The 18,783-nt window shown below is 35.7% G+C and overlaps 1 protein-coding gene across 1 annotated transcript in view; it reads left to right on the forward strand.

Annotated features, from left to right (window-relative positions):
* Hmcn1 (hemicentin 1) overlaps nucleotides 1-18,783 on the forward strand; it is a 438,323-nt gene that overhangs the window by 252,266 nt on the left and 167,274 nt on the right. The window contains exons 23-30 of the mRNA XM_070034238.1: nucleotides 3,326-3,453; nucleotides 4,997-5,269; nucleotides 5,404-5,499; nucleotides 9,200-9,394; nucleotides 10,495-10,625; nucleotides 10,791-10,938; nucleotides 13,169-13,295; nucleotides 15,307-15,461. Coding sequence (XP_069890339.1) covers nucleotides 3,326-3,453; nucleotides 4,997-5,269; nucleotides 5,404-5,499; nucleotides 9,200-9,394; nucleotides 10,495-10,625; nucleotides 10,791-10,938; nucleotides 13,169-13,295; nucleotides 15,307-15,461 — 1,253 coding nt within the window. The remainder of the gene's footprint in view (nucleotides 1-3,325; nucleotides 3,454-4,996; nucleotides 5,270-5,403; nucleotides 5,500-9,199; nucleotides 9,395-10,494; nucleotides 10,626-10,790; nucleotides 10,939-13,168; nucleotides 13,296-15,306; nucleotides 15,462-18,783) is intronic.

The following is an 18,783-nucleotide window of genomic DNA, read 5'->3' on the forward strand; positions in this document are numbered from 1 at the left end:
AAGATGCAGGACACCGGAATCAAATACAGTGACTACAGGGGTTATACCATGAGGGAAGAACATACAAAGGAACAAAAAAAATCACATAGTACATTATAAGTGCATTAAAAAGAACAGCAACAAAGATAAAACCTCTTGTGTCCCTATCTTAGGGTTCATTTCACTTAACATCAGGTTATATGATCATATATACATACCTTTTTATCTCTTCTGCTTGTCTCAGACATATACTAGTTATTGCAGACAAGGGAAACCATGAGACCTATGTTTCTTTGAATCTGGCTTACTTCACTTAATATAATTTTTTCCAAGTCTTTCTATTTCCTAACATATGGGGCAATGTTATTCTTTATGATGGAGGCATAGAATTCCATTGTATATATACCACATTTTCTTGATGCATTCATCTACTGAGGGACATCTGGGTTGGTTCCATATCTTAGCTATGGTGAAAAATGCTGTCATAAGCATAGTTGTGCTGGTAGCTTTAGTGTGGTCTTGTTTGTGATCATTTGGGTAAATGCCTAAAAGTGGGATTGCTGGGTCATAGGGGAGCTCTATGTGGAGTCTTCTGAGGAACTTCCTTATTGCTTTCCAGAGTGGTTGAACAAGTTTATATTCCCACCAACAATGCAGTAGGGTTCCCTTTTGGCCACATCCCCTCCAGCATTATAGAAAATTTTGAATAAGAATACATTAATTATTAATTATTAATAATAACATTAAAATTCTATTGTTCCTTTAACCAATCTGAATTTTTTAGCCTTCTTGGGAGCAAAAATTGCCAGAATTTACTGTGTACCCTTCCATTTTTAAATACCATGGAAAACTGATTTTGTGTTTCTAATTTTGTTTTATGTTTCTTTTTTTGTTTGTCATTATAGAATATAGTAATGATATTTTACTACTCACTTTATTATATGAACATTTATTCACAATTAGATTCAGTTTATTAAAACTAGTATAAACATGGGCTAAAGTTATCTATTTCCCTACATTTGAGTACTATGGTTGGTTTATTGTTTCTCATAATTTTTCTTTCACCAAACCTTATCAATGAGTATGGGTTTTTTAAAAAAGATATCTCTTTATATGCACTCACATGAACTTCTTCAGGATCTATATTTAAAACTGTAATCTCAGGTCAGAGTAAAGTCCTTTCCCAGCCTTGTAGACATTGCTAAATTGCTCTCTAATGGGGCAGCTGTGACTTACCATCCCCCAATAGAGTATCAGTCGATCAGCTGGCACTTCCTAGGAACTCATGGCATTGACTAACTTCAACGGCTTCACCACTTGCTGGGTGGGAAGTGGGATCCTGTAATTGTTTTCATTGTCACTGGACTGACTTCATGTGTGTTGGCAATACTCGGACCTGCTCATTGGTCATTTATGTGATCTACAAAATGCCTCTGTAAGGTGGCTGCACAGTTCTCTGGTAATGTCCTTTTTTTCAGTGAATATAGAAAATTGGTATGTATTCTTAATAACAATATTCTGTGTACTTTTTGCATTGAAATTTTTGTTGGGCTTTTCCATTTCTTTAGGCACAGGGTCATATGGTATAGAAGTTTAAATTTTTCAGTTTTTAAAAATATATTTATTTATTTATTGTTATTTTATATGTGATGTACAGAGGGGTTAGAATTACATGTCAGATAATGAGCACATTTCTTTTTGAATAGTGTCACCCCTTCCCTCACTGTTTCCCTCCTGTCCCTTCCCACAAATTATTCCCTCCTGTCCCCACTCATAAGTTGTATAGTTCATTTCCAGCCTAGTGTCTAGTATCACGGCTGTATTTGTTCACCCTTTGACACACTCTGTGTCCCTCACCTGACCCTCCCCAAAACAAATCAGCTTACAAGGCAAAGAGTACAGAAAACAAAAACAACAGAGAAAAATAACCTCTTGTTTCCATTTCTTGGGGTTCATTTCAATAAATACTATTTTATATGATCAATCCACATAGCTATTGAGCTTTTGTGATCCTCTCCTAAGAATATCCTCCTTTGGTCTTACTGTGTGAATATCTAGTGACCTATATAATTTATCATGTGCTGGCATTTTTTGTCTTTCATTATGCAGTGTGTGTACTTGTAGATTTATAGGAGCTCAGTGTATTAATTCATTTTTATAGATTTCTAATTTTCATATCCTCTTGGAAGATATAATCATAAGCTCTAATGTTTTATCCACATTTTTTAAGTTTTGTTTTCATGAACTTTAATTTGTTTGTTTTGTCACAGGTAGTTTTAGGTAATGCTCTTATTTATTTACTTATTTATCCTACTTAGAAATCCAGTTGCCAAATTGCATTTTCTTATGTTTTTAAATGTTATCTCTAATACTGATGCATGTTGAATCTCATATAGAAGTAGGTATATTTGGAGCTCTCTATCCATTTCTGTCTTTCTGGATTAATAGCACTCTTTGTTTAACTTAAAATTTTGGTAGTATACAGATCTCTGTATCCTCTACATCCCATTGCCAAGTATCTTAATACAATTTAATAACATTTTATGTGTAGTTTGGGTTCTCCTACTATGGTATTAGTTGATAGGAGAAATATATTAAAAATAAAATTGAAATATATGCACTTTGTTTTTATTAAAATACACTTAATGTTTTATGAAGTGTATTAAAAAATCTTCAAAACTAAGTTTAAAATGACTAAGATATATATTTGCTTTACATAGTTGTAACTTATTAAAGCATAGAGATGCACAATTATTTATGATTTGAGACCATTTAAAATCAAAATAAAAGTAAACTGTTTGTGTTTATAAGAATATCAAATAGGATCCACAAGATAATTGCGAAAATTCAAAATTTTACAGTGCAGGACACATAGGAAGATAGTTCCAAAACTCACATGGAAGGCACGATGATTGAAGCCTTCAATCCTAACTACTTGGGAGGTAGAGACTGAGGAATCACAGTTTGTGGCCAGCTAGGAGTTCATAGTTTCTGAGATTCCCATCTCAACCAATGGCTGGGCACATTGTTCCATGCCTGTTATCCTGACTGTGGAGGAAGCATGTGCCTGTCAACCCCAGAGACCCAGGAAAACACAAGTAGGAAGATTATAGCCTAGGCCGACCTCAGCAAACTCAAGACATTACCTCTAAAATAATCAACCCAAATGGGGCTAGAGACATGGATCAAGTGGTAGAGCACCTGCCTCACAAGGGCAAGACACAGTTCTATCATATAAAAATGGAAAACACCATTCTCTGAGTAATACTTGCACAGTAAAGTGCAGCTGCATAAGGGTGTTTGAATGCTCACATTCTGTGGTCTGATATATGGGGTTTTCTTTTAGACACACGTTCCTCCCTTCTGGTTCAATGAAGATCACTGAAACCCGCATTTCAGACAGTGGTCTGTATCTTTGTGTGGCTACAAACATTGCTGGCAACGTGACTCAAACTGTTAAATTAAGTGTCCATGGTAAGTATTAAATTGAGGGTCCAGGCTGGCTCTGTGGACTGGCCACAGGGAAACCTAAAATCCTTGTTTATTAATTATTAGTCTCCATGTTGTAGATGCAGTGATTATGACAAAGTCTTCTCAAATAGGCAATTTATGATAGTTTTTATTTACTCTGAAATTTTTATCTGGTATTTATAAGTAACATCCCCCTCTTTTTTCCTTTTACAAATCTCCTTAAATTTTTGGATCCAAGTTTCTCTCAATATCCACAATCATTATTATTACTGTAGATATCCATCGGAAAATAAATGTGTTTGAAATTAGCTTGGATTCCCAAGTACTAATTTTATAGTTTTTAAAGAGCTTTGAAGAGAAAAAACCCTAACTCCCTAACTCTCTAGTTAGTGTGCTTTATTTCTTCAACTTATCACATCCCTTTCTAATCATTCATTCATTCATCCATCCATCCATCCATTCATTCAATCATTCATTGAGTACCTGTAGATGTCAGAGATCCAATATCAAAAGATACCTTCTCAGAAGAATTGATCTGGTTTGACTTTCAGATTGATCACCATAATTGTATTATATTCATTTCAGGGTTTGACATAAGATTCCATTTCTGTCGTTTACCAGTTCTGTGAATTAAGCAGACCAATTAGCTGTTCCTATCTTTAGTTTTCACTTTTGTAAAATGTAGTCACAGTATCACAGTCACAGTCAGGTATGAGATTATTGTGAGTGTCAACTTTTAGAAAGTATCCAGTAAATATTAAGTTAAAGAAAAAGGACAAAGAGTCAGACTTTTAAAGTTGTTGATTACATAAATTCTAATCTTTCCCTTGTGCTTCAATTTGACTGTATATGTGCAGTATATGTATGCAAAAGCTAAGAATCTTTGCAAGTGTTTTGACAAACTACCTTATTGTTAAAGTAGAAAAGGAGAAATTGGCAGACTTTGAATGATTTTCTTCTTATAAAGCAAGAGGCCTTATAAATGCTCTTTTTGCTGTGTAAGTCTTCCACAAAGAGAACCAAATGTGAGTACAGGGAGAGAAATGCTTTTTGTTTTATTTTCTTATGCTATACAAATTATATGAAGTGTCATTTTACAGGCCTTTAAAATGTTATTTGTAAATTTAAGGCAACTTAGCAGCTTTACACACTTGCTATTATTCCTCAAATTTGGAACTAGGAGCTTTATATGTATTCTACACATTTTTGCAGTGTACTAGTGTCTTGAGTTCAGGAAGTATACTCTAACTAATACAGCTAGTAAAGGACACAATCTGGAGGTTGCTCCACTCTTTCATGCAGAATGAGAGAACAAAGGAATTTTTGAAAGTTGAATTATTTTTTATTGTTATAGTGTATTTGTTTATTGAGTAAAAAGCAAACAATATTCAATAATTAAAACAACAGCATATATCTGAGTACAATTAAGAGAGAGAATAACAGGAGAGCCGAGACATGATATTAGTTTCCAGATCATTCACATAACTGTAATTATTTTGGAATAATTCTGAACGTCAAGTTATTAACCCTCAATTATCGATTCCAGTTCCTCCGAAGATACAGCGTGGTCCTAAATATATAAAAATCCAAGTCGGCCAAAGAGTGGACATGCCCTGTAGTACCCAAGGGTCACCGCCTCCTGTGATCACCTGGCTTAAAGGTGGAAGGACGGTGCTGGTTGATGGAGGGCAGCGTGTCAGCAATCCAGATGGAACTTTAAGCATTGACCAGGCCATGCTCTCAGATGCAGGCGTGTATACGTGTGCTGCTACTAACATAGCAGGCCGTGATGAGGCAGACATAACGCTACATGTTCAAGGTGATTTTATGACGTAAGAAATATATATGGTGAGGCTGACCAACTCGGCAATGAAAGTGATCGATGATGCCTCAGCAAGCAGAATTTTAATTGTCTAAGGATCATCTGTGGTAATGCATTTATTTTTGTAATAGAGCCACCTAGAATGGAAGATCTAGAACCTCCTTTTGACACTCCATTCCAAGAAAGACTGGCTAATGAACGAATCACATTTCCCTGTCCTGTGAAAGGTAAGTAATCCTTGGAAGTAAAGGCCTTGATGTAATGTTTGATTATTCTAAAAGTCTTCATTGCAACCCCAAAAATTATCTGGATAAAATTCCATTTGTCAATCCCAGTTAGACAAGTTGAGCATAATGGAAATTCTCCCTTCTTCCACGCAATAGCACTTCTTTTTTAGGTGGTGGTATTAGGGCTTGAACCCAGAGCCTCATATTTGCCACTTGAGCCATGCTTCCAATCACTTTTCCCACTGATTATTTTGAGGTAGAATCTCACTTTATGCCCTGGCTGACATGGGCATCCTTCTTATACTTTTCTGCCTGCATCACTGGGGAGCATGCATGCACCAGGGCGTCCAGCCATTATGCTTTCTTGGTAGCTGAGATAAGTATATACCACTTTACTCAGTCTTTCATTGAGATGGAGTTTTGAGAACTAATTTTCTGTGGTCTGGCGTAGAACCACAATCTCCCTAATGTCTGCCACCCATGTAGCGAGGATTCCAGACTTGAGCCACCATGCTTGACTTAAACATCAGCTCTTTGAATAAATGCTTTCTCCCTCCAAGGCGTTTTATTTCTTTCAATAGAGAGCTCTTAAATGTACCGAATCTGATATGAATGTCATGTACTTCCTGCTACTTATTTCATTCTGTTTGACAAGTTCTTTTTAAGATGTTACAGAGTTATTCAAAATATTCCGGCTTTATCTCAATTAGTCAGAGGTATCAATTAGAATTATCCACTTATTCGTTATAGTTACTTTAAAAACATAAATAAAAGCTCTTTTTCTAGTCTACTCTCAACTGTTTATTCTGAAACTAGGTTGGAACTTGACTCTTGGGGATGTTTCTCATGCCCATAGTTCTAGGCTTTCTATTCTACCACTTTCCTGTCCAGAAATTGTTCTCTCTCCTCAAGTGGACACGGAAGAGGCACTGTCTGTGTCATCCTTCCTTGGCATGCCAAATATAAGATGAAGGACATGTTTTCTCCATGAATGCATTCATCCACAGTAAGTCAAGCAGGATTTGTAGTTTGGCAATGCACAGCCAGTGTTCTGTGCATAACTCCTGGAGGGCTGCAGGTGGCAGGCACCTCGCCACCCCTGCATGTTGTTTAGTGATTGTTCCCTAAGACAGCAGCAATCCAACACCCTTCTGGTGCTTTTACCTTCTGTAGCAAGAGTTTGCATCTCTCTACAGTACCAAACTGCAATGATTACTTCCAATAAATATTAAAAGGAACCTAACTTTAAAGAACTTTTCAGACCTCTACAAAGTTATGAGTTACTATTCTTTTTTTTTTGGCAGTCCTGGGGCTTGAACTCAGGGCCTGGGCACTCCTGAGCTTCTTTTGTTCAAGGCTAGCACTCTACCATTTGAACCACAGCATCACTGCCTGAGTTACTATTCATAAAGCCAGTGAAAGTTAGGGCAGTATGAGTCCAAGAAGGTGCTGAAGGCCCTCAGTACCCTGGGCTTTGTCTACCTGAACACTATTGTCCTTGCTTTTAACTACCTGAGGCTTCACTCTCAAGCTGAATTCCTATTTTGCCTTCCCTTTTCTATTTCAAAAAAATCAAAACAAGCTGGGTGCCAGTGGTTCACACCTGTAATCCTAGCTATTCAGGAGGATGAGATCTGAGGATTGCAGTTTGAAGCCAGGTCAGGAAGAAAGTCCATGAGACTCTTATCTCCAATAAACTACTCAGCAAAGCTGGAAGTGGTGCTGTGGTTCAAGTGGTAGAGTGCTAGTCTTGAGCATAGAGAGGCTCAGGGACAAAACTCGGGCTCTGAGTTAAAGCCCCAGGACTGTCACACACAAAAAAATCAAAACAATCTCTTCTTAGTTCCTCATCTTCATCTGGAATGTAATTAAGTTCAAAGTATTACAATAACTTAATCCTTGTGTGTGTGTGTGTGTGTGTGTGTGTGTGTGTGTGTGTGTGTGTATGTGCATGTGAGCATCTAAACATGTGCATCTGTGTAAAGGTAGTAAGGTTTGAACTCCAGGCCTCCTCCAGGCTTAGCTCTTCTGCTCAAGCCTGTAACTCTACCACTTGAGTCATACCTCCACTTCTGGCTTTTTGCTGGTTGATTAGAAATAAGAGTGTCTCTTATTTGTCTCTCTGAGCTAACATTAACCCATAGTCCTCAGATCTCAGTCTCCTGAGTTGCTAAGGGTTACAGATATGACCCATTGGTGCCAGAGAATGTATCCCTGTCTTTTGCAGTGAATTCCATTTTGATTATAGTTATGCTACTTTCTTTGGTTGATTCATTTGCAGGTATTACTCTAGAGATTAATGAAATCTTAAGTCTAAAATATTAGGTTTGCTGTCTAAATTTTAATGAAAGTGTATAGAAGTGTATAAAAAGAATGAGTGGGATGAAAGGAAATTATTACAACTCTTTTTTTTCCTTAATATCATGGACAGGAAAAGTATCTATCCCTTTTGCATTCCTTTCCTCATTCCTGAGCACATTAAAATGGATCCCATAAATATGATTTACATACTCAACATTGATCAGATGTTAACTCAACTTGACTGTAGCTTCAAGGAGACATTCAATGTGTTTCTGCCATTTTTTATTGTTTTAGTCTAGATTATATGTTCATCCATTAATATATTATATTTTAAACTAAGATATATACTGTTTTATGAAACAAAATTGGCTTTATGTAAAGTTTTAATTTACCTTTAAGAATTAAGCAATATTTTAAAGTGCTTAGAATAGTTCCTAGTACATTGTTGGGAAAATAAATACATCATTAGCATCAAGTTAGTATTTATTTCTAGCTTTGTTTTTAGCTTAGCTGTATACTTCAGTATAGACTTGTCATCTTTACCTGTGAACACATCTGTCATATAATCCCCTCGCTTCTTCCCTCCTTCTTTCCTTCCCTTCTTGGTATGGGTGCTGGTATGGGTGCTTAAACTCAGGATTTCAAGCTCTCACTCAACATTTTTTGCTTCTGGCTGACTTTCTGCTCTCCCACTTAAGCTATGCCTCCAGTTCTGCCTTTTTGCTGGTCAATTGAAGATGAATATATCTCAGACTTGTCTGCCTGCCTGAGCTGGTCTTGAACCAAGATCCCCATATCTCAGCCTTCTGAACAGATAGGATTAAAGGTCTCAGCCATCTTCACTTATTTTTCAAAAATTAAGCTATTATCTCTTATTTGACAGATGATATCTCCAGAATATAAACATTGTATACAAGTTTTTATGTGTATTGTATCAGGCATGTTTATACAGTGAATTATGAAACATAACTTCTGTATATCCTTTATGCAAACTAATTGATTAGGAAATCTTTGCAATATATTCCTGTGACAATACCATGTTTTTACTGGCTTTATTTTACTCTCCCTACATCAATTTGATGAAATAGTTTTTCTTTAAATCTACCACTATTAAGACAACACGAAAATCCTTTGCTCATTCTCATCTGAATGTATTGATAAAAACAACTTTGAGAAAACTTTAAAGTACAAAGTGCAGATCCCAAGACTGATTCCAAATCATAAGCAAAAGGACCATAATCTTCTCATATTTCCATGTCAAAAGAAGTATTTTAAAAGTAGTATAATATCTAAGGGTACAAATTATAGTCCAGAAAAATTATATCTAGCCATAATGAACTTGATATTTAACGATGATTTCTAATTTTGTTGTTTAAAAAGGTGTTGATTTCTTATTTAGGTACTCCTAAACCAACCATCAAATGGTTACGCAATGGTAGAGAGTTGACAGGCAGAGAGCCTGGTATATCTATCTTGGAAAATGGCACACTGTTTGTCATTGCTTCTGTTACACCACATGACAATGGGGAATACATCTGTGTGGCGATGAATGAGGCTGGAACCACAGAAAAAAAATACAACCTCAAAATCCATGGTAAGGATGAAGAATCCTAAAATCAGACAAATACATATGTGGCAGCTTGTAAATTTTTTAATATTTGTATTATTTCTCAGTGTATTTTTAATATTACTATGACTAGGTACTAGTAAAACAAAACACTGGTGGTCTGAGTGCATTTTTAATTGCATTTAAAGTTTCATGTAATTTTTGATTACGGTTTTTACATCAATTGAAACTTGAATGGTAGAGAATGACAAAATAATAAAGTTATCCTTACCCTGAGCTGATCCATTTGATCTGATTCTGTTATAGGTAAGGAAAATATTTGACTTTGTGCACTCATACATTTATGTGTGTGTATGTGTGTGTGTGTGTGCACGCACGCACACGTGTGCGTATTTATATATAAGTGTGTGTGTGTGTTTGCATGTATGTGTGTGTGTGAGAGAGAGGCAAAGATAGAGACAGACATAGGCAGAGAGACATCTCAGTCATTTTAAGAATACAAATATATTTTGGAATATAAATATATAAAGAAATGTAAATATGTAATATTTTACTCTCTTGTAACTATGAAAAATACATATATAAAAGAACATACCTAGATCAGTTCTATCTTGTGAATTATCAAGATCCTTATTTTATCCATAGCATCCATCTGTTATGCATACTTTATTTAACCTTTTTCTACTAATGATGAGCCTAAAGGTTATCACCAGTTGTTTGTTATTGTAAGGAACCCTCTGACATGAAATCCTGTCCATATGCTATTTTCCATACATAAAAGCATATGTACATTTTAAAATTTGTTTGGTATTTGATTTCTCTCATCACTAATGAGTCCCATGTGACCCAAAAAAAACCCTAGCTAACAGCTTGTCTTTTTAACAGTATATGAAATTCTTCTACAAATTTCCTCCAACTCTGAAATAATAAAGTAAAACTTTCCATAAAAGATTTTTATCAATCAATATATTGGTTAAGACTTTTCAATTTATGATAAAACACATGTCTAAATACACCTAACTTTTCTAACCATTTTGTGTCTCTGAAATTGCTTCTGAAGGGACTTCAAAGGGAAGCTGACAAATAACATTTATTATAAAACTAGTCACGATTCCTCTCTTTCGCAGTTCCGCCAGGGATTAAAGACAAAGATCATGTGACAAATGTGTCGGTGTTACTAAACCAGCTGGCTAGTCTCTTTTGTGAAGTGGAAGGTACCCCATCTCCCATCATAACATGGTATAAAGATGGCATCCAGGTAAATAAAGACATCTCAGTACAGGTATCTCCTTAACTCTGCACTTAAATGGATCGCCCAGATGTGGGTTTCTTTGTAGTAAGAGTATTACAAGCATGTTTTTCAATTTTTATTATGAATTTTTATTAAGATTAGAAATGACACCAACCATTTTGTTTCTTTAAGGTGACCGAAAGCAACACTATTCAGATTGTGAACAATGGAAAGACACTAAAACTCTTCAAAACCACTGCAGAGGATGCAGGAAGATATTCCTGCAAGGCAACTAACATTGCGGGCACCTCTCAGAAGTACTTTAGTATTGATGTTCTAGGTAAGGAAAACATTCTTTAAAAAACAATAAAACAAAAAAAGTACAATCCAGAATCCTTTCTGACATGGAATAGAATTGACTATGATCAAAGAGAGACAGAGGAAAAAAATAAGTTGATAGAAGAAATACCATTTGTTTCACTCTATTACTATGTTTTCTTTAATTTTGACTAACCAGCACCATTTGGTGCAGAATGCTTTAGTATTTTTATCTCAGAGCTATCTTTGGGTCATATATCCCAAATTTTTACATACCCAGAAATGATACTATGTTGTATCAAGTAGTGAAATATTACTCAGGTCAATTTTTCTGGTAAATGAGAAGAAAACACTTCTATTGGAAGTAGCTCACACACACACAGATTTAGTCATTTATACGAGTAGTTAGATGATATGCACTCATGTTGTGGACATATTCTAGTTGGAAGATTGTACTTGAACCAAAGAAGGTCACTTTCTCTGCATTTTAATTGTTGTATCTAAATAGATACTGATTAAAATAAGGAAAGAGAAGTCTGAAAATAGGGAGAGAGAAATTTTGGACAGTGAGTCACCTCTAATATATCAAATATTTTCATGGTGACTCATAGATTTAAAATTTTGTAATTTTAGTGATGTCGTATTTGACATTTAAACATTTATTTTGTGATAAGATGACTTTCTCCCTTTTCAATACTTTACTCATCAAAATGGCCAGATAATTTCTAATTCACTAGTGGAATTGAGGTCTACATTAAAGTTAGCATTCATAAAAATAAGTAGTCATATATATGAAAAATGATATTTCTTTTGTCTCCTCAAAGCATGAGGTACTTCTCATTTTTTAACCAAATTACCATTGTTATATTTATTTAAGTGTAGGCTACATAAAGAGATAAAGTAATACCTTGTCGTTAATCTCATCGTATGATTTTTCCTCTTGACACTTATTCCTTCTCATGACTGAATTCTATCTGTATGGTGATGACTCTCAAATTTCCATTTTATTTCCTAGTTTTTGCATAACCTTTAGGAATAGATACCAAGTATTCTCTTTGGTATCTTTTAAAATATTATATTCTTATTCACTTATTTTTGTCTTTTTGAAACTCTTACTATGTAGATAGTCTGAAATACACTATCTTCAATCTCCTTACTTAGCCTTCTAAATGCTGGGATTAGAGATGTGTACTACCACACCTAGCTCTTGATTTGAATATCTCAGTTGTATATCATCCAATACCTTATTGGTAATCAAACAGTAAGATCCCAGTGAGTATGTGTTCTGGTAGGTTTTAGAAACCCCTCTGAGTGCCCTAGGCCATCATCCATCTACTTGCTTCTTCAGGAGCCTGTGTGTCTTCTTTCTACTACGCTGTCCACAATTCCTGAAACTTACCTGATTCCTTCACATCCACTTTATCCCATTGTGGAAATATGTCATCATTTGTAAGCAAAATAAATACTGAAAATAGCCTCCTAACTATCCTTGGGCATCCATTCTTTGTCACCCTGATCTGTTTTTCACTCAGTAGCTGTGTGGACTTAAAATACCAATTGGATTACCACACACATTCCCAATTGAAACCTTATACCAATTTTAGCAAAGGAGTCCTCCAAAAGAGACATATAAGATGGACAACTTGAACATTTTAAGACTGGTTGAAAATTCATTTTCTAAAACACTGCTTTATGTGGCTATCACTACCAATTTAAAATCTAAGCTCTTTTTTTTCTTTTTTTGAGTTTTGAACTCAAGGTCTGGGTGTTGTCCTTGAGTTATTTTTGCTCAAAGATAAGACTCTGTCACTTGAGCCACATCTTCATTTCTGGCTTTCTGGTTATTCATTGATTCATTGAAGATCAGAGTCTCATGGCCTTTCCTGCCTGTGTTGGCTTGAACCCTGATCTTCAGATCTCAGATTCCTGAGTAGATAGGATTATAGGCATGAGACACTAGCTGTCCAACTAAAATCAAAGCCTTATTTTGCATGCAAGTTCAGTATGTCTTTGATTCTATTATGGTTCCTTTTCATAATTTTCCTACTACCAAGTGTCCAATGAATATATTTCTTCTCTTAAATTGAACACTTGGGTATACAGATGTGATGTGTAAAGGGATTATTGGGTGATACTGTGTTTTTAACATTAAGATATTCTTAATATACTATAGAAATCATTGACCATCTGTTCTTTCTCCCTAACTTTTTGTGCTCAGTCATAGATTTTCATGATAAATGTCTTTGTTCAAGTTCCACCCACCATACTAGGTGCCAATTTACCAAATGAAGTCTCTGTTGTCTTCACCCACAACACCACCCTTGAATGCCTGGTCAAAGGCACTCCCTTTCCTGTTATCCACTGGTTCAAGGATGGGAAGTGAGTATCTTTTCTGTATTTATTTTCAGGACCTAGTTGCCAGGAAACAGATGTCCATATGTGTGTGGAGTTCCTCCCACTTAATTACTTTAATCCTTTGTGTTCATTTAATAATTAAATAAAATCAGTATTACTAAAAACAGCCTGGAATTCTTTTAGTATCTTTCATTCTTAGGAATAACAAAGCCCTTTCTAAATATTGGGAAAATATTTAGAAACAGAAGAATTCAAACCTATTGTACATTTAAATTCTCTATTCCAAGACTAGCAGTGACAAAAGTCAAGATTCATACACACAGGTGACTATCATTTTGCATGGGATTAGGGTACTATAAAAGATAATGTGCTTGTGGCTATAAACTGAAGATCAATACTTAAGCTAGGGCTGTATCTGGACATAAAGAAACCATAGTAGAGCAGTCTTATGATTCCCAGACTGCAGATCTCAAGGGATTTACCTACATGAAAATGGCTGTGATGATTCATCTTGGTTTGACGGTCTTCCTGAAACATTAATGGACTTAAAAGATGATTCTTAGGATACAACAAACATCAATAACCATGATATTTCAAATATTAAAATGTGGCCAATGCTAAGATCAAGAGGATCTTGTTCAAAAGTTTCTAAGGCCCTTTTTCTCCCAAATTAGCTGGACATTTCCAATTAATCAGCAAAATATTGGGCTGGAGGCATGAATCAAGTGGTAGAATACCAGCTGTGGGCAAAAAAGCTGAGACAGTTACAAGAGTTCCAAACTTAGTACTAGAAAAAAGGAGAAAAAGAAAAAAGGAAGGAAGGAAGGGAGGTTGGGAAAGACAGGAAGGAAAGAAGGAAGAAGGAAGGAAGGAAGGAAGGAAGAAAGGAATGAATGAAGGAAGGAAGGAAGGAAGGAAGGAGGGAGGGAAGGAAGGAAGAAGAAAAGGAAAAAAGAATAAGGAAACAACCTTCTGGTATTATATTACTATCATGTAATGATTGAATGTTACAATGGGAAAACTTTGTTTCAAAATGATCATGATCTAAGGTTTTTTAGTAAATGTTTGAAATTTCGTTCTTTTCATTGGGAATACTAATTACATTGCAATTTTCTTTTATTTTAAATTAATTAATTATTTATTTTTATTGTGAGAATACCGTACAGAGGGGTTATAATTACATGGGCAAGATCATGAGTACATTTCTTATCAAGCATTGTTGCCTCCTCCTTGTTTCCCCTTCCCATCCCTTCCCATACTCCTCCCCTCCCCCCACCCCATCCTCTCCCCACTCCCCACCAAAGTTGTTAAGCTCATTTTTCTACATAACAACTTGTACATCTTATTGTTACAATGGGTCCACCTGTATCCCTAGTTAAACGATTTGTTTTTTCCCTTCCCCTCCACAAATTATACCAACATCAAAAACAGTGAAAGTATGGGTTATACTGTGGGAAGGGACATACAAAGAAATCATCTTATACACATGATAGAAACAATTGCATGAAAGGAAAAAAAAACAAAAAACATTTGAATACTTATCTTGGGGTTCATTCCACTAATATCAACTTATCTGACCTTTTCTGCTTGACTCAGACATACACTAGTTATTGCAAATAAAGGAAACCATGGGACCTATGTTTCTTTGAATTAAATGAATTAGAATCCAAAAAAAACCCATAGAAAGAATCAACAAAACAAAGAGTTGGTTCTTCAAAAAAATTAACAAAATAGACAGACCCTTAGCAAATCTTATCAGAAAAAGAAGAGAACACACCCAAATAAATAAACTCAGAGATGAGAATGGAAACATCACCACAGAAACAACCAAGATTCAGAACATTATCAGGGAATACTTCTCAAACCTTTATGCTAACAAGTTTGAGAACTTGGCAGAAATGGACCTTTTCCTAGTAATTTTCTTACTAAATTTGATTCATATTTTAACCATATGCCACTTAACAGTTTTTGAGGCAATTAATAAGAGAGGAAATGTGTGAAAATGAAAATAGACCTATGGAATTTGTTTTTCTAGGCCTTTATTCTTGGGAGATCCTAACATTGAACTTGTAGAAAGAGGACAAATTTTACACCTGAAGAACACACGAAGAAGTGACAAGGGGCGCTACCAATGTATTGTATCCAACGCAGCTGGCAAGCAAGCCAAGGATATGAAGCTGACTGTCTACAGTATGTATGACCTCCTTATGCTTTTGTTGTGATCACCTCTCAGGATAAGTTGATTAACACCTCTCAGAGTTTTAGACCACTTACTTCTCTTTCCTTTCTTATTGAATTCGTTACATGCCACTGACTTCAGAAGGAGCTTGCCTCTGTCTTCAAGTGATTTAGACTAGAACATGACATCCAGTTCCACTGTATATTTTACCATTAAATATGGACATCGTCAAGCAATGTATTGATTTTTATATGATCCCACTAATGAGATCAACTACTTCCTAGTTGATTAGTACATACATAAGTCAAATATCTGTACCATTAGAAATCTAGGTGGGAAAAACTTTGAAAATTATACAAATGTATAAAAAACTGAAGTCCACGGTATACAAACAATTCAGTTGTTCTACATTCATTCCTTCTAGGCCATTATCTTAATTATGGGGACACACACACGTACAGTGCCAGTACTAGGCCTCAGGCTTTCACAACACTTTATTTACAGCTAGTGCTCTACCACTTGCAGCACAACTTCATTTTGGGCTTTTTTTTTTTTAAACTGCTAATTGGAGATAAGAGTCTCTCACATTTGTCTGCCTGGACTGACTTCAAACCATGATTTTCAGATGCCAGTCTCCTGAGTAGGGAGGGTTACAAATGTAAGCCACTGGTACTGGACAATAGATACACGCACATGTGTGCATGTGTGCACACACACACATAATTATTTTTTATTGTTATCTTCAAATAGTTCTACATGTGGGTACAATATAACCATTTATGTATACAACAATCACATACACAACTTCATCATTCTTCTCTCCTTCCTATCTGCCTTTTCCCCCATCTGTCAATCAAGTTTTCCTCAAGTGGCAATATTTTAATTTTCATATATTGGTGCTTTTCTTTTTTGTTGTATTCCACCAGAACCAATACAGTCTTCATTTTCAATAAAATATTTAACATTCTCCAAACAAGGTGACATTCAAAGTCATTTTTTCATGAATAGAACCTTAAGTGGACAGATGAATATTAGCAGACATAAAAAATAATAGAGAAATAAACAAACTCTGTAGACCAGAGTTGTTTATCAGGTTTCTACTCACTGCATCATCTTCTTCATTTCCATAGAGAGTGATACACAAAGAAAATTTAGATCCTTCAGGAAGTGGCACTGTGGCTCAAGTGGTAGAGTGCTTGCCTTGAGCTGAAGAGCTGAGGCATAGCGCCCAGGCTCAGAGTTCAAGCCATACAACCCCTCCTCCCCACAAAAAAAAAGATCCTTCAGAATAAGATCCTTGTGTAGTCACTTAGCCATGCTCTATTATGTTATGCTCATTCATTTTCTTTATAGCATTTACTGATATTTGCTTATCTTTCAATGAATCTCCACTTCATATGATGTTCTTATGAACATATTCCCTACTTCATTGTCTAGTACAGCAACTTTTTTGTTTGCGAAACAAATGAATAGCCTAGCACTCAATAATCCAATATGGTGGCTACTGACCAAATGTGACTGCTAGTCCAAATTATGCTGTAATAAAATACAAATCAGTTGTAATCATGTGTAATTAAACTGGAATGTGAAACAAGGGGACTCCCCCAATGCCTGTGGTTATGCAGTATAAGGACAGTCATCTAGCTATATCCAGCTCACAAATCCAATACCAAATACTTGGTATGATTAAAAAAATCTAGCAAATTAGTAATTTCATGTTAATTATATGTACTGAAATATATTGCCTTTTTACACAACTACTAGAAAAATTAAACTTGCATCTATGGTTTGTATTTTGTTCTGTTAGACAGTTCTGATTGAGTACTTAAGATGAATTTAGGCATTTTGGAGGAACAGACTTGTGGTATGCCACTTACTAACTTGGGATAAATTTCTTCACTCTGAGCTTTGGTTTTCTCAATATTAAATGGAGATAATTGTAGTGATGATGTAATAGTGCTACTGCACTGGTAAAATGTTAGACATATGGATTACTTTTTTTAGAATAATCCATATCATGTGAATTTATAATTATCTGTTGGATTTTTACATAATCTTTTTTTTTGATTGGTTGTGGGGCTTGAACTCTGGGTTTGGGTGCTGTCCCTGATATATTCAGCTCAAGGCTAACACTCTATCACCTGAGCCACAGTGCCATTTCCAGTTTTCTGGTGACTTATTGGAGATAAGAATCTCACAGATTTTTCTGCTTGGGCTGGCTTTGAACTGCAATCCTCAGATCTCAGCCCCTTGAGTAGCTAGGATTATAGGTATGAGCCACCGGAGCCTATCAACTTTCACATGATCTTAAAACCTAAAATTCACGTAGACTCTATTTTGATTTCTATGTAACTTAATTGAATTCCTAATCTCTCCTTGTTTTGTACTTTTTATTGTAAAAATGATGTACAGAGGGGTTACAGTTACATGAGCAAGGTAATGAGTACATTTCCTATTGGGCATTGTTGCCTCCTCATTTGTCTTTCCCCTACCATCCCTTCCCTCCCATGCCCCACCCCCCCCCCCCCCAAGTTATAAAGTTCATTTTCAACATAGTGTTTTGTAAATCTCATTGTTACAATGCATGGGTCAACTGTATCCTTATTTAAGCATTTTGTTTTTTCCCTTCCCCTCCCCGAATTAGAAAAGTGTATATACAAAATTCAAGGCACTGACATCAAATACAGTGAAAACAGGGGTTATATCATGGGGGAGGAATATAGAAAGCAACAACAAAATCACATGGTACATTATAAATATGTTAGAAACAATAGCAAGCAAGAAAGAAGATATTTGTGTCCCTGTCTTGGGGTTCATTTTGCTTAACATCATTTTATATGGTCATATATACATAGCTTTTGGCCTTTTCTGCTTCGGACCTGAGGACCAATGGAATAGAATTGAAAACCCAGAAATTAACCCACAGACCTATAGCCACCTAATCTTCAATAAGGGAGCTAAAAAGATAGAATGGAAGAAAGACAGCCTCTTCAGTAAATGGTGCTGGCAAAATTGGTTATTCACCTGTAGAAAACCAAAGCTAGATCCTTATATATCACCCTGCACCAGAATCAAATCGAAATGGATCAAAGACCTCGGAGTCAAAGCAGACACCCTGAAAACATCACAGTCGGGAATAGGAGAAACCCTAGGTCTCCTTGGCCCAGGCCGAAATTTCCTTAATAGAGACCCAGAAACAACAAATCAAAGAAAGGTTGCATGAAGCTGCAGAGCTTCTGCATGGCAAAGGACATAGCTAGCAAGATCAATAGAAAGCCCACAGATTGGGAGAAGATCTTCACTAGCCATACCATGGACAAGGGTCTTTTTTAA

The sequence above is a fragment of the Dipodomys merriami genome, unplaced genomic scaffold (assembly GCF_024711535.1).
Source record: "Dipodomys merriami isolate MVZ:Mamm:240054 unplaced genomic scaffold, mDipMer1.0.p SCAF_24, whole genome shotgun sequence".
NCBI classification, from domain to species: Eukaryota; Metazoa; Chordata; class Mammalia; order Rodentia; family Heteromyidae; genus Dipodomys; species Dipodomys merriami.